The sequence below is a fragment of the Pongo abelii genome, chromosome 19 (genome assembly GCF_028885655.2).
Source record: "Pongo abelii isolate AG06213 chromosome 19, NHGRI_mPonAbe1-v2.0_pri, whole genome shotgun sequence".
NCBI classification, from domain to species: Eukaryota; Metazoa; Chordata; class Mammalia; order Primates; family Hominidae; genus Pongo; species Pongo abelii.
In genome coordinates, this window is record NC_072004.2 from 16,220,638 (window position 1) to 16,233,824 (window position 13,187).

The 13,187-nt window shown below is 56.7% G+C and overlaps 1 protein-coding gene across 2 annotated transcripts in view; it reads left to right on the forward strand.

Annotated features, from left to right (window-relative positions):
- The first annotated feature begins 760 nt into the window (after positions 1-760).
- Positions 761-13,187, forward strand: part of LOC129051142 (ubiquitin carboxyl-terminal hydrolase 6-like) — a 60,262-nt gene continuing 47,835 nt past the window's right edge. Inside the window, exons 1-16 of one of the 2 annotated variants that reach the window (XM_063718043.1) lie at positions 761-1,106; positions 2,375-2,498; positions 3,693-3,790; positions 4,805-4,958; positions 5,236-5,308; positions 5,471-5,553; positions 7,272-7,311; positions 7,785-7,865; positions 8,318-8,425; positions 8,754-8,863; positions 10,110-10,158; positions 10,684-10,804; positions 11,495-11,589; positions 11,976-12,041; positions 12,505-12,604; positions 12,975-13,127. In XM_063718043.1, the coding sequence (XP_063574113.1) occupies positions 5,237-5,308; positions 5,471-5,553; positions 7,272-7,311; positions 7,785-7,865; positions 8,318-8,425; positions 8,754-8,863; positions 10,110-10,158; positions 10,684-10,804; positions 11,495-11,589; positions 11,976-12,041; positions 12,505-12,604; positions 12,975-13,127 (1,078 nt within the window). In that variant the 5' untranslated portion in view covers positions 761-1,106; positions 2,375-2,498; positions 3,693-3,790; positions 4,805-4,958; position 5,236. Of the gene's footprint in view, positions 1,107-2,374; positions 2,499-3,692; positions 3,791-4,804; positions 4,959-5,235; positions 5,309-5,470; positions 5,554-7,243; positions 7,312-7,784; positions 7,866-8,317; positions 8,426-8,753; positions 8,864-10,109; positions 10,159-10,683; positions 10,805-11,494; positions 11,590-11,975; positions 12,042-12,504; positions 12,605-12,974; positions 13,128-13,187 lie in introns of those variants that run through there. The other variant, XM_063718044.1, reaches the window with a different exon arrangement.

The following is a 13,187-nucleotide window of genomic DNA, read 5'->3' on the forward strand; positions in this document are numbered from 1 at the left end:
GGAAGGGCAGTAGTCAAAGGTTTTCTGCTCCACGAGAAGGGGTTCTCAGGGCTCTGAGCAGCAGGCAGAAGACTTTATTGCACGTGTGGTTAGGTGATGGCGACCTACAGTTTTCACTGGGAACTGGGATCCAGAGTAACTCAACCTCCTACTCATGCACGTCTCTCTCTGTCTCTTTGCGTTTTGTGTCTCTCTCTCCATCTCTCGCCCTCCTTATCCTCTCAGTCTCCTCTGTCTCTCTCCCAGTCTCTCGTCCTCTCTCTCATTCCCTTCTCCTCATCTCTCTTTCTCCTTTTCCAGTTCTCTCTCCCTCCTCATCTCGCTGCATGCTACTGTTCAGGCTCCCGGGGCTCCACGTGGATGGGCGGACACGGGACTCCTAGGCTAATTTTCACGGGACAAGCACAGGGCTGCAGGACCTAGGTCCCCCACCTCCCAGCACCCTCAAAATGAGAGGTGTGGGGTGTGCCCGTGCTCTCCTGGGTGGGCGCCCCACGCTCCAGGAAGCAGAAACTGCAGGACAAAGCTGGCGCAAGTGACATGCCCACATGGCTGCCAGCTTCCATCTTGGGATCTGCTGAGGCCAAAGCAGAGGACACCTGCCCACGACCGACCCCGCACCAGGGTGGGGGGAGGGGTGGGTTTGGGGGTGGGAATGGGGATGGGAGCAGCCACTCCAAAGCAGTCCCTGGCTGGCTTCCTGCCCTGCACCCTGTCATGCAAGGCCTCTCCTCCCACCCCACCCCTGCCCCTCACCACCTCCACCCCTAGGCTGTCCAGATCCAGGCTCCAGAAGTCTCCCAGGATCCAAGAACTAAGGGCAACCACTGGGCTCTGCAGCCCCTAGTCCATGAGTCAGCCACCCCTCTGCATGCTGACAAACCTTGGCTGTCACTTATCCTCCACCCCAAACCAGCCTCAGCCCCATCCTACTGCAGGCCTGTGTGGCTGCTGGAGAAGCTGGGCTCCTTTCCTCACCCCGAGGCTGCCTGATATGCTTTCTGGATCCTGAAGAAAACTGACCCACTATTCACATACTGGTGCAGCTTCTTCCAAGACCTCAAAACTGGACAACGTGAACTTGTCTTGTTTCTTGTCTCTTCTTGGTAGGTCTGTCATTGGGACAGTACAAGATTGGGGGGTGGGGGGAGACAATGGATGAATGGATGGATGAATGGACATCCCCCCACCAGCATTACCACCTCCTCCTAAACATAGTCCTGAGAGCTCTATTTCCTGGTAAACTTCCCCCTTCCCACCCTGGTCCAGGGAAGCCCAAAGGCCATCACCCTCCACCCACCCTTCCTGGGGTCCACTCTACTGTCTGCTTGCCCAGATGTCTTAACCCAGCTTTATCAAGCTAGAACAGATAGCAGGGATGAGTCCCCAGCCTCTGCCAGGAAGATTTGCCAAAATGTTCTCAGTTTAGAAGCAGGGTCAGTGACGGGGCCTAGGGATGACCCCAGGGTTGTCACTCAAGTAGCAAGAAGGGCAAGGAGCCCTGTTTCCTGCCCTTACCCTGGGAGAACTTGGCCGGGGCTCCACAAGGCCCTGCAGGGGCAGCAGGAGAGCAAATCCACCCTCCTCTTGAGGAAGTCACCACCATCCCTAGGAAGCAGCAGATGGGGGCACACTGGCAGAGACCTCGTGTGCTATAGGGCAAGGCCAGCAGATCTGTACTCAGCTTCAGCCCCAGGGGAGCTGCAAGATAGACTGATACCCTCACAGGTTTGGCTCTGTGTCCCCACCCAAATCTCATCTGGAATTGTAATTCTCCTGTGTCAAGGGAGGAACCTGGTGGGAGGGGATTGGATTTGGGGACAGTTTCCCCCGTGCTGCTCCCCGGATAGTGAGGTAGTTCTCAGGAGAGCTGATGGTTTCAAAGTGTGGCACTTACTGGTTCTCCACTCACTCCCTCCTGCCATCTTGTGAAGAAGGTGCCTGCTTCCCCTTCACCTTCTGCCATGATTGCAAGTTTCCTGAACTGCAAGTCAGTTAAGCCTGTTTCCTTTATAAATTACCCAGTCTCACGTATTTCTTTATAGCAGTGTGAAAACAAACGAATATAGTCTCCTTCCCTGAGGTGCCTTCTCCTTAGGCAACCAGCTGCCCCCATGCTCCTCCTCTGCCCCCTGGTATTTCCTTTTGCCTCATGAGGCCCAAGTGATCCACATGGCCAGCCCCAGCCCCATCCTACTGCTGGCCCATGTGGCTGCTGGAGAGGCTGGGCTCCTTTCCTTACCCCAAGGCTGCCTGATATGCTTTCTGGATCCTGGAGAAAACTGATCCACTCTTCTCATACTGGTGCAACTTCTTTCAAGACCTCAAAACTGGACAGTGTGAACTTGTCTTGTTTCTTGTCTCTTCTTGCTAGGGCTGTCATTGGGACAGTCCAAGATGTGGAGTCGGGGGAGACAATGGATGAATGGACAGTAGTCCAGGGAGATGTCCCTGTGAGTTCTGAACTGGGCCCTTCCTCCAGTGAGAAGCCTTCCTGAGTGAGTTTATACAGTCATCCCTTGGTATCCATGGAGGATTAGTTCTAGGGTCCCCAGGGATGCCAAAATCCATGGATACTCAAGTGTCTGACATAACATGGCCTAGTATTTACATATAAGCTATGCACATCCTCCCATATACATTAGACCATCTCTAGATTATTCATGATGTGTAATACAATGCAGATGCTGTATAAATGGTTGTGATACTGTATTGTTTAGGGAATGATGACAAGAACAAAGTCTGCACATGTTCAGTAGAGACACAACCATCCAATTTATTTTCTGAATATTTTCCATCTGCTGTTGGCTGAATCCACAGATACAGAGCTCCTAGATATGAGGGCCAAGTATGCTTTGAGAGTAGGGTGGGTGAGGTTGCTAATGAGTACAGGGGAGCAGGTGTTGATCAGGAGGGCCCTGCACTGGGGCATCTGGACGCCCTGTCTCAGGACTTGAGACTCCGTTTGGATGGCACAGGCAGACTAAGCCCAAGTCAAAGCCCTCCCCTTGGATATTCATTTTATCCCAAGCTCATTCTGGACCCTGGAATTTGGCATCCCTTAGGCCGTGGGTGGAAGGACAGCTGAGCCACGTGTTAGATAACATGACTAGAGGAGTGAGCCCCTACTGTGTGCCCGGCACTTTCCCCACAGGATCCTCTAGCTAAAATATCCAAGGGTCATGGAGAGAAATACCCAGTTAAAATACCAGAAATGAAGAAGTGATACCATTAGAGACACTAAAAAAGATCATTAGAGATACTAAATCACCATTAGTTAATAGTATTAGCTTTTGTATTCTGAGATTCAACAGAAACAGTCACTTCCCTCCACCCCTATGTGTATCCCAGGACCACCCTGGCTAGGGAGGGCTGAGTTCAGGGAGGTCTGATGCTGGTCCTGGGCTCCGGGGATGACAGTGATGAGGAACTGGGTGCACACATGAGTGGGGGAGCCAGGCCTGGCCAGAGAAGTAACACACATGTGCACAGACATGTTTACCCACATACACGTGTGCACGCATGTGCACAAACACAATGCAGGCAGGCATGTTGATGCCTCAGGCGGCGGAGGACCTGACTCTGGGCCCTGCTGACCCGGGCAAGGCCCCATTGTGATGCGTGCCATGACATCAGAATGTCACTGGTGCTTAGCACCTATCCGCTCTCCAGCCTGTGTCTGTGTTCTACAGCAGTTACTCACACACAGTGGTGTTGGTGAGCAGCTTGTGGACTCAAAGGTTTTCTCCCTGAGAGGCATAACCCAGGCCAACTGATTCATCAGAAACAGGTGAGTGTCACCTGCTCTCTTCCCTCCAGGCTGACTTGGGGACAGTGGCTATGTTATGGGCGGTGTTGGCCTCTGGGCAGCTACAGAGGAGGGTCATCCCTGAGCAGTCACCGGGTGCCCGTTCTACACTGCCTGTGTAGACGATTTTCTCTTTTGTCCTCATGGTGGCTTCGTAGAGTGGGTGCTGTTCCCGAATGTACCCATTTGACAGGTGAGACATCTGGGGTCAGAGAGGCGGTAACCGGCCCGAGAATCCAGACACGACCCTGAGTTTTGCTCTCAGCCCTGCTGTGTGCCGTGCTAGACTTCAGGCCTCAACCCTGAGACCTCCCTGCTCTAGATCCCAAATCTGCCCAGATTTCCGATCCCGATGGGGCAGAGCCTGGCCATGGAAGAGACACTGGGATGGATCCACTGTGGGTGGGGAGGAGGGAAGGGTCCTCAGAACACAGCTGGGGCCTAAGCTGGGTCCTGATGGTCACTGTGGGACCCACTGGACACACACAGTCCCTTGTCTGGGAGTGGCATGGGGAGCCTTCTGCCCTTGGGGAGTTGTGGAAAGTGAAGGAGCCCTGGAGGGCTGGCTGAGGGGAGACTATCTTCTCTTGTGTTCAAAGGGGTCCAGGCACTGGGGTTCTCCCCAAGTATTTCTTATTCTGTCTGGCCTCGCTTTCCTTTTGCCCCGAGTATTCTCAGGAAGGATGGTCCATCTAGATGTTCTCCAGGAGCGAGGACCCACTGTTCTTCATCAGTGACCCAGGAAAATGAAGCCCCCTCCTGTAGGGACAGCTCAGAATGGTGGAGTCCACAGTCCCTCCCTGAGAGACGTGGTTTCCATGAGCACAGTGGCTGCTTTGGAGACAGTAGATCATTTTCATCCCCAAAACCAAACACACTCCTGCTCAAATGGCGTTATTCCTAAAGCAGCTTCACTGGTTAGACTGAAGGGCCATGGTAGCCCAAGTGATGAGCATGGTAGAACGGAGCAGTCAGGAGAGATCTTGTTCCCCGTAGGAAACTGGGCATCTCTGTGGCCCTGAGCATCCAAGGAGGCCGATCGTACAGAGACCTCTGGTGCCTGACCGCAGTTCGCATCCACATCCCTGGAATAGCCCATCACAGGCTTTTCACCCTTGGCAAGTGGACACCATTCACCCTGCCGGGGCAGGTGTGTGTGCATTTCCTGGCATAAGGGGACAATGGGATTCTCTGTCCAGGTCCCACTCTTCTTGAGTCCTTGGGAAGATGCCCACCCCTGCTTGGGGCTTCAGACTGCAGAGACCCATGGAGGTGTGGGCCATGGGGTTTGGCCCCTTTTTACCAGAGTGCAGTGGTGGAATGAAGGTTATACAACCAGCCGGCATCTGGGAGCCCGACGGGAGCGGTTCAGGGGTTCTCTGAAACTGTCGGGTACAGTGTAACCTTTAGACAATTTTGTCTCACAGGATGGACATGATAGAGGACGCAGATAGTTTGCAGGCACAGGAGCGGGAGGACATAATTATGAAGTATCAGAAGGTACAGTTGGGTCTGCTCCTTGGAGGGAGGTCTCTTCCAGTGCACCCTAGTCAAAGGGTCCTGGGTTCCCTAGGAGCACAGGGCAGGGACGGGTGGCCAATACCCCCAGGCCCTTGCACCGTTTACCTTGGACCCCTCACTAAGGCTCCCTCTGGGTTACAGGGACACCGAGCTGGGCTGCCAGAGGACAAGGGGCCTGAGCCTGTTGAAATCTACAGCAGCATTGATCGCTTTGGGATTCTGCAGTGAGTCCTCTGTGCTCCCCTCACCCCTAAAGCAGCTGTCTCAGCTCAGGGATGGGTTTGCTTTTAGAAAAGCCTTTCTGACGCAGGACATGTCTCGCCAGGTCTGGCCAACCTCTTTTCCAGGGTCAGAACTCCTCCCTGGCTCCCCTGGAGGTCCAGCCTGAGGTTGTGGTTGGGCCAGAGGTGCAAGGCCCATGTAGGGAGCGGGTGGGAATGGAGACTGGGCTAGGCCAGGCCCCTGGGCTCTCAGCAGTTCTGTCGGCAAGTTAGCACAAGAGGAGCAGGGCAGCCTGAGGTTCTGGTCCTGTGTACCAGGAGACAACCCCGGTGAGATCCAAGGGTTGTGGCCACAGGGTGAGGAGACACCTGGCCCAGCCTCAGGGCTGTTGTCCGGCAGGTCTCTCAGAGCCCACCTGCCCCTGTCCTCCCCCATTTCCCTAGAACTACAGCCCTCTCTGTCCCCATGGGGAAGGGGGAAAGGTGTGGGGACAGTGGGGGCTTTGGCCCGAAGAGAATGGGGGAGAAGACGGGAAGGGCCCCGCTCTGGGCATCTCACGGTGAGACTAGGGAGGCAGCAGGGCTTGTGGTTAAGGACCCTGGGTCTGGTGCTGGGAAGGGATCTGGGGCCAGGTAAGAGGAGCCCAGCCTGGAGCCCATCCCTCAGGGATCATAGGATGGAGAGAGAGCGGATGCCGGGCAAGATAAGGTGGGAGGGAGCTTATGAGGCGTGCCACTTCTGAAATGCAGGGTGTGTGGCTCAGGTATAGGGAGAGGCAGGTGGATGCTTGGCCAGCCTTGGGGCTGTTGTCCAGCAGGTCTCTGAGGGCCCACCTACCCCTGTTCTCCCCCATGTCCTTAGATCTACAGCCCTCACTGTCCCCATGGGGAAGGGGGAAAGGCATGGGGACAGTGGGGGTTGTGGCCCTAGGGGAATGGGGGAGAAGATGGGCAGGGCCCCATTCTGGGCATGTCACGGGGAGGCCAGGGAGGCAGCAGGGCTTGTGACTAAAGACCCTGGGTCTGGTGCCGGGAAGGGATCTGGGGCCAGGTAAGAGGAGCCCAGCCAGGAGCCCATCCTTTGGGCATCATAGGATGGAGAGAGAGAGCATCCCGGGGGAGGTAGGGTGGGAGGGAGCTGATGAGCCGTGCCACTTCTGAAATGCAGGGTGTGTGGCTCAGATGCAGGGAGAGGCAGGTGGATGCTGGGGGGTCAGAACCTGCAAGAGCCTTGGGGCTGTCAAGTGGGATGGGTCCCTGGTGCACCCAGAGTACACCGGGCAGGTCTCAGGGCAGGCTCCCTTGACCCAGGTGGGGTGATGTGGTCACTCCCTGAGGGACTCCTGTCAGGGCCCGGTCGCCCACCCTAGGTGGCCCCCATCCCATCTCAGGGCTAACCTTTCTCAGCTCCAGCAGAAAGCACCACCTCGAGTCCAGGACGGGCAGCCCCATTGTGCAGCCTGACCACCCCCCATGCCAGGGTCCCAGTAACCCCAGCCAGGCTGTACTGGGAGTCCCTGTACTCCTTCTTCTCCCAGGTCCTGCCCCTCCTGGGAGTCAGCCCCACAGGAAGGCCCTTGTCCTCCCTTCCCTGTGCCTTCTCCCGGGCTGAGTCCTGAGCTGGATAGGGACAGAGCCAGTCCTTTCTGGGGGTCGGCTCCCAGGCTTGGGCGGCTCCAGGCCTTGTGCAGGTCCTCAGCTCTGCCTGGGTTGCCTTACAGTGAGACGGAGATCCCTCCTGTGACTGCCCGGGAGGCGAAGGTAAGAGCCTGATGCATGGAGGGGCTGGTCCAGGGACGTAGGGACTGGGCGGGTGGTCAGTGAGGCAGAGGAAGCAGCTGGCCTGGGTGGTGGCGGGTGAGGGCAACACGCTGTCATTGGGAGGGGCAGCAGAGACCTGACCCCAAGTTGCCGTAACTTTGGCAGTTTGTTAAAATTCCAAAGTGAGAACCACAGTCCTGGCTTGAAGGTGGCTGCCTGCTTGTATCAGGAACCCACCTAGAAGCTGGGACCTAAGACTGGTGTATCTGTGGCCTGAGGATGGCACATCCTGGGGTCCCAAAGCCAGCCCACTGGTGCTCATTTGCTCAAAGGCTCTCAGCCCTTAGGGTCTGCCCTTCCCTGGCTCCTTCCAGCTGGGTCCCACCAGGGATCCAGAGCCCAAGACCCAGCATCCACGGGCGGCTCTGGGAAGCCTGGCAGCTCCGCTAACTCCAACATGTCTCATTTGGCAGCAAATTCGGCAGGAGAGAAAAAGAAAGAACAAGTGGCTGGAGATGCTGGGTGAATGGGAGACATATAAAAACAGCAAAAAGGTAATGTGTGGAGGGAGAGGCCCCCGGAAGTACTCTCTGCAGAGACAGGGGTCAGGCACCCATGGCTTTGGCCTGGCACCGTCAGCCTCTCAGAGCGGGGGTGGCACACTGTCCTCGCCCAGAGGACTGCAGGCCTGGTCGCCAGATTGCCTGCCTATTCGTGCAAGCGTCACCTTGCTGGGAGGGAATCTGAATCTAGGGCTGGGACCACCTGGAGTTCAAGGCTAGGGATGCCCTAGTGACCTGAAGGAAGAAAAAGGTGCAGATCAGAGTTTCGACTCTGAGTGTCCATCCACTCTTTCAGTCCTGGGAAGGCAGACCCTGCCCCAGCTTGATCTCACCTCTACTGAGGAATCATGGGGCCCAAACCGACAATTTCCAGAATCCCCAGGCTCTGGTCCTTGCTGGGGTCACCCCGTGGCCTGTGACACCAGATTGTTTTCTGCCCACAGCTCATAGATCACATCTATAAGGGCGTTCCCATGAACATCAGGGGCCCAGTGTGGTCAGTCCTCCTGAACATTCAGGAAATCAAGTCGAAAAACCCCAGAAAATATAAGGTACTGTCAGCCAGAGCACAACAAACAGGACAGGCCGTGTCAGGGGCCCAGGTCTCCAGCTGGAGGGAACGTCAAGCCCACCCTGTTGGGGGTGGGGGGGGTATGGTCAGATACACATCCTGGGCATGGACAGTGGCATACTCACCAGAGACAAACTCAGCTCTGGTGACCCTCCCTGGCTTCAGTAACAAGCCAAAAAGCAGCTTTCTGCAGAAGGAAACCTTCCTTCTTTCCTTCCTTCCCGAAGTGCTGACTGTGGGCTGACTGCCATTTGGGGCAGGGAGGCTTCCATCTGTTCTGAGGCTGCTTCCTCCTCTTGGCCCTGCAGATCATGAAGGAGAAGGGCAAGAGGTCATCTGAACACATCCACCAGATCAACCTGGACGTGAGCAGGACTCTCCGGAACCATGTCTTCTTCAAGGATCGATATGGAGCCAAGTAAGCCTACGGGAGCCGCAGGGTCCCAGTGGAGATGGGGTGAACAAGAGGGATGGAGACTTCCCCGCAGCAGAAGCCAGGGTCACCCAGCAGGGATGACAGAGCTGCCAAGAGCTCTCCTGGCCCAGGGAGCAGCCGGCACCATGAACCGAGCACCTCCCTGGTTCCAAGCCCTGGGCCAGGCTGGAACATGTGGGGCCAGAACCCAGGAGGATCCTGAGGAGACAGAAAACAGCAAAGAAAATCACGCACAATGGTGAAAGGTGCTCTCCCTGACCCATGGGGACGCATGGTAGGACCCACGGGAGGGTGGCAGGATGGAGGGCCCATGAGCCTCCCCAGGCAACACTGACAGCACCAAATGCTGGGAGAATTAGGGGTCCTGGAAACTCTCATCCAGGTCTGCTGGGAACATGACATGGCACAGCCACGTTGGCAGCCAGTTGGGCAGTTGCTCACAAAGCTCAATGGACTTGAACCACGCATCCCCAAGGTGTCACAGATATTGAACCCACTGATTTGAAAACTGACATCCACATGAAACCTGCATGCCACGTTCACTGCTTGATTCATTGTCACTCACACACGGAGCCTTCGGGGATGGCCTTCAACACGGGAATGGGGAGAGACAGGCTGTTCCTCCATTCAAACGGGAAGACCTGGTGAGAAAAGGGAACAAACCAGTGATGGCTGCACGAACGTGGGTGGATCCTAGATGCATTTTGCTAAGGGAAAGAAGCCAGACCCAATAAGCTACCACAGTAGGATTCCCATTCCTAGGCCATTCTTGAAAAGGCCAAACCATAGGGACTGAGAAGCAGTCTGGGTGGCCAGGGGCTAACGGATCGGGGAGAGGCTGGGTGCATAGGGGAAACCCTGGAGATTTGGAAGATGAAGGAGTCTCTCCAGGAGGGGCTGGAGCAGTGGCCAGGAGACTGCACATTGGTTTGGAACCATGGAGGAACTGTACACCCAAAGACTGAACTGGTGTGTGTGCAAACTGGAAAAAAAAATCATTCAGCGTGAAAAGGATTGGTCAACTCACTGTAGAACTGGGCTATTTGCATGTCACAGATGTGGATTTTACTGAAACATTTCTTCAACAGTCTCAGGCCCTGAAGAGCTCACTGCTTATCTTGTGAATCATCTGAACCTGAAATGGGATTTGTTGTTAGGATTTGTAGACAAAGTGAAACTAACAGCATCTGCACAAACCAAACCATAGCCCCCTTTCTCTGTTTCCTAGGCAGCGGGAACTATTCTACATCCTCCTGGCATATTCGGAGTATAACCTGGTGAGTATTCCTGGCAGTGAGGTTCCCGGGCCATATGTCCATCTTCACAGGAGTGGGTGTCTGGTGGGGGTGTCGTTGCTTCTTTTAAAGTTAGTATTTGTGACCCACCAGGATATAGGGGGTAGGAGTCCAGCTCACTGCTGGCATAAACCTCCAAGCAAGGCAGTGGTCTCAAGGGGTCAAGCTGAGACACAAAGGAGTTGGGGCCTGGACTCCTGGTGTCACCTGGGCCTGACCACCACTTCTCAGAACAAGAAATGATGCCCTCCTCCTGGGGCTGCCCCAAAGCCCGGGAGTTTGGCAGTGTCACACGCAGGACAGTGCTCTCAGGAGACATTTTGGACAAGGTGCTGAAGTGCCTGATGGACTTGGCTCTTGTCATGAAATGAATTTGCATCCTGAGGAAGCCTCTTCTTCATAGGAAGCCTCCCCAGTCACCTCTGCCCTCTCCAATGACATGAGTCCTCCCAGGTGACCTCAGCCCTCCCAGGTGATGTCCTTCCATGGTGACTCTGGCTCTTGCAGGAAGTGGGCTACTGCAGGGACCTGAGCCACATCGCCACCTTGTTCCTCCTTTACCTGCCTGAGGAGGATGCATTCTGGGCACTGGTGCAGCTGCTGGCCAGTGAGAGGCACTCCCTGCCAGGTAGGTGAACAGCTGCCCCTGGGGCCTCATGCAGCCAGACCCGGGGACAGCCACCGTGGCCAGATGATCTCGGCTTTCAGCCAAGGCACCATCCTTGTGTCGCCAGCTTGTTGGGAGCCTTTAGGACATCTCTGCTGAGGGTCCCACAGGAGTCCACAGATGCCTTTCATCCCCATCAGCAGAGGGCATCTCATCCTCCCCGTGGCCACCCTCTGTGTCCTGGAGCCACGCCCTCTGGCTCTGATTCTGTGCAGCTGACTCTCCCCTCCCTGAGAGTCCTCCTGCCCTCCAGCTGCCTGGGCTCCTGCTGCCCTTGGTGCCCACGAATGGGCTGACCAAGCCCAGGTGGCAGCATCTCCCCATCCCGTGTCTCCTGGCACGACCCCACTTCCAGGAGATGACCAGGAAGCCCAGCCCCCACCCTATTCTGGCCGCTCTGTTGTGGCCTCAAAGTCAGGCTTGCCCTTTTTGCGCCCTAGCCCGGGAGGCCTCCAGGGGAACCTCCAGCCAGGCTCCAGGGGATGTTCCTGTCCCACCTCCCCAGGGCAAAGGCCACATGGTGGGGTCACCAGATGGGAGGGTGGGAGGCCTTCGGATTTGGGGGCCTCTGCAGCTGCCCAGCTCTTGCAGCTGATGGCTCCACATCTTGGGGGAAGGCTCTGATTTCATGATGGGCTGGGGGCTTCTCAGGATTCCACAGCCCAAATGGTGGGACAGTCCAGGGGCTCCAAGACCAACAGGAGCATGTGGTACCCAAGTCACAACCCAAGACCATGTGGCATCAGGTGAGTTTGTGGTCCCCTCGGCTCTTCTCAGAGGCCCTGCCTCCCGTGGGGCTGTAGGAGCAGGGGGACTGGAGCCCCTCGTGGGACTGGTGACTGGCGGAGTCTCAGCCAGGGCCTGACCTGGGATGTTGGGTTCTCCATGGGCTGGGAGTTGGTTTCCTTTCCTGCCCTGGAGGAGACAGAGGCACAGGGATGGGGGCCCAGCTCCTGCAGAGCAGGGCAAAGGGCAGTGTGTCCACCGGGAGTGTGGGAAGGGGACAGTGTTGTGGGGAGCTCTGGACACCGCCCAGTGTTCTGCACTAGGGGAAGAGTCTTCAGAGGCCCTGGAAGATGGAGGTTTTTAGGGCAGCCCAGGGGGCCCTGAGCACCTCTGTTCCTCCCATCAGGACAAGGAAGGTCTATGCGGGCAGTGTTCCTCGTTAGGCTGCCTTCTCCGGATGTTGATTCAAGGGGTAAGGAGGCATAGGGAGATCCTGGCTCAGGGACCCTCCTTGCCCTGCAGTGCCCTGCTTCCCCATCCCGGGGGTCTGGCTCACTCCCAGCCCACAGGAGGCTCAGGCGGGTCCCCGAAAGTCACACAAGCAAAACCCTCTGCCCAAGAGGGGTCATCCCAGGGCAATGGCTGGGGCTCAGGCCCAGCTTCATGGGCTGACTGGGCCAGGACCCAACTTGAGAGGGCTCAGGGAAGCCTCAAGCCCTGGGCAAGCCCCTCTCTCCAGGAGCCACATCCCCACTCAAATGAGTGCCCCCTATGAGGAGCTGCAAGACCTTGTCTGACCCAGCATTCTGGATGGCTCAGGCGGCCCTCATGGGGAAGGTCACTGACTCTGGAGACTGAAGCCCCAATGTGCGCAGCTCGAGCCACCAGCCCCAGCCTGGAAGGGCCAGGTTCTCTCACACCTGCTGTCCCCACAGATCTCTCTCGGGCTCACCCTGCGCCTGTGGGACGTGTATTTGCTGGAAGGAGGACAGGTGTTGATGCCGATAACAAGCATTGCCTTTAAGGTTCAGAAGAGTAAGTCTACGTGTGCCCAGTGGGGCCTGGGGAGCCCTGTGGTCAGACCCCGACTGGCCCGAGGGCAGCTTCCTCACCCTGTCCTCATGATCCTCTGTTCTGGCCCAGAGGGAGGTCTGGCCAGGTGGGCTGGGCAGGGCACTGTGACGCCGAGCCCATCCCCCACATGACCCAGATGAAAGTCGGAAGTGTGGTGAACACTTCCCTGCCCAGATCACCCCCAAGCCACAGTCTCCTGTGTACATGTGGACGCCTGGGGTGGCCACAAAAGGATCTGGCACCACCCAGTGGGAGACTGAAGTGGCCACAGGGTATGAGCTGTGACCATTCCCAGGTAACTCTCTTGGCCTGATATCCACCCTGTCCCTAGAGCGCCTCATGAAGACATCCAGGTCTGGCCGGTGGGCACGTTTTCGGAACCAGTTCTTTGATACGTGGGCCATGGACGATGACACTGTGCTCAAGCGTCTTAGGGCCTCTACGAAGAAACTAACAAGGAAGCAAGGGGACCTGCCACCCCCAGGTGGGCTCCAGTGCCATGTCCCCTCCCATGTCACCCTCTTGGGCAGTCAGTAGTGGGCGA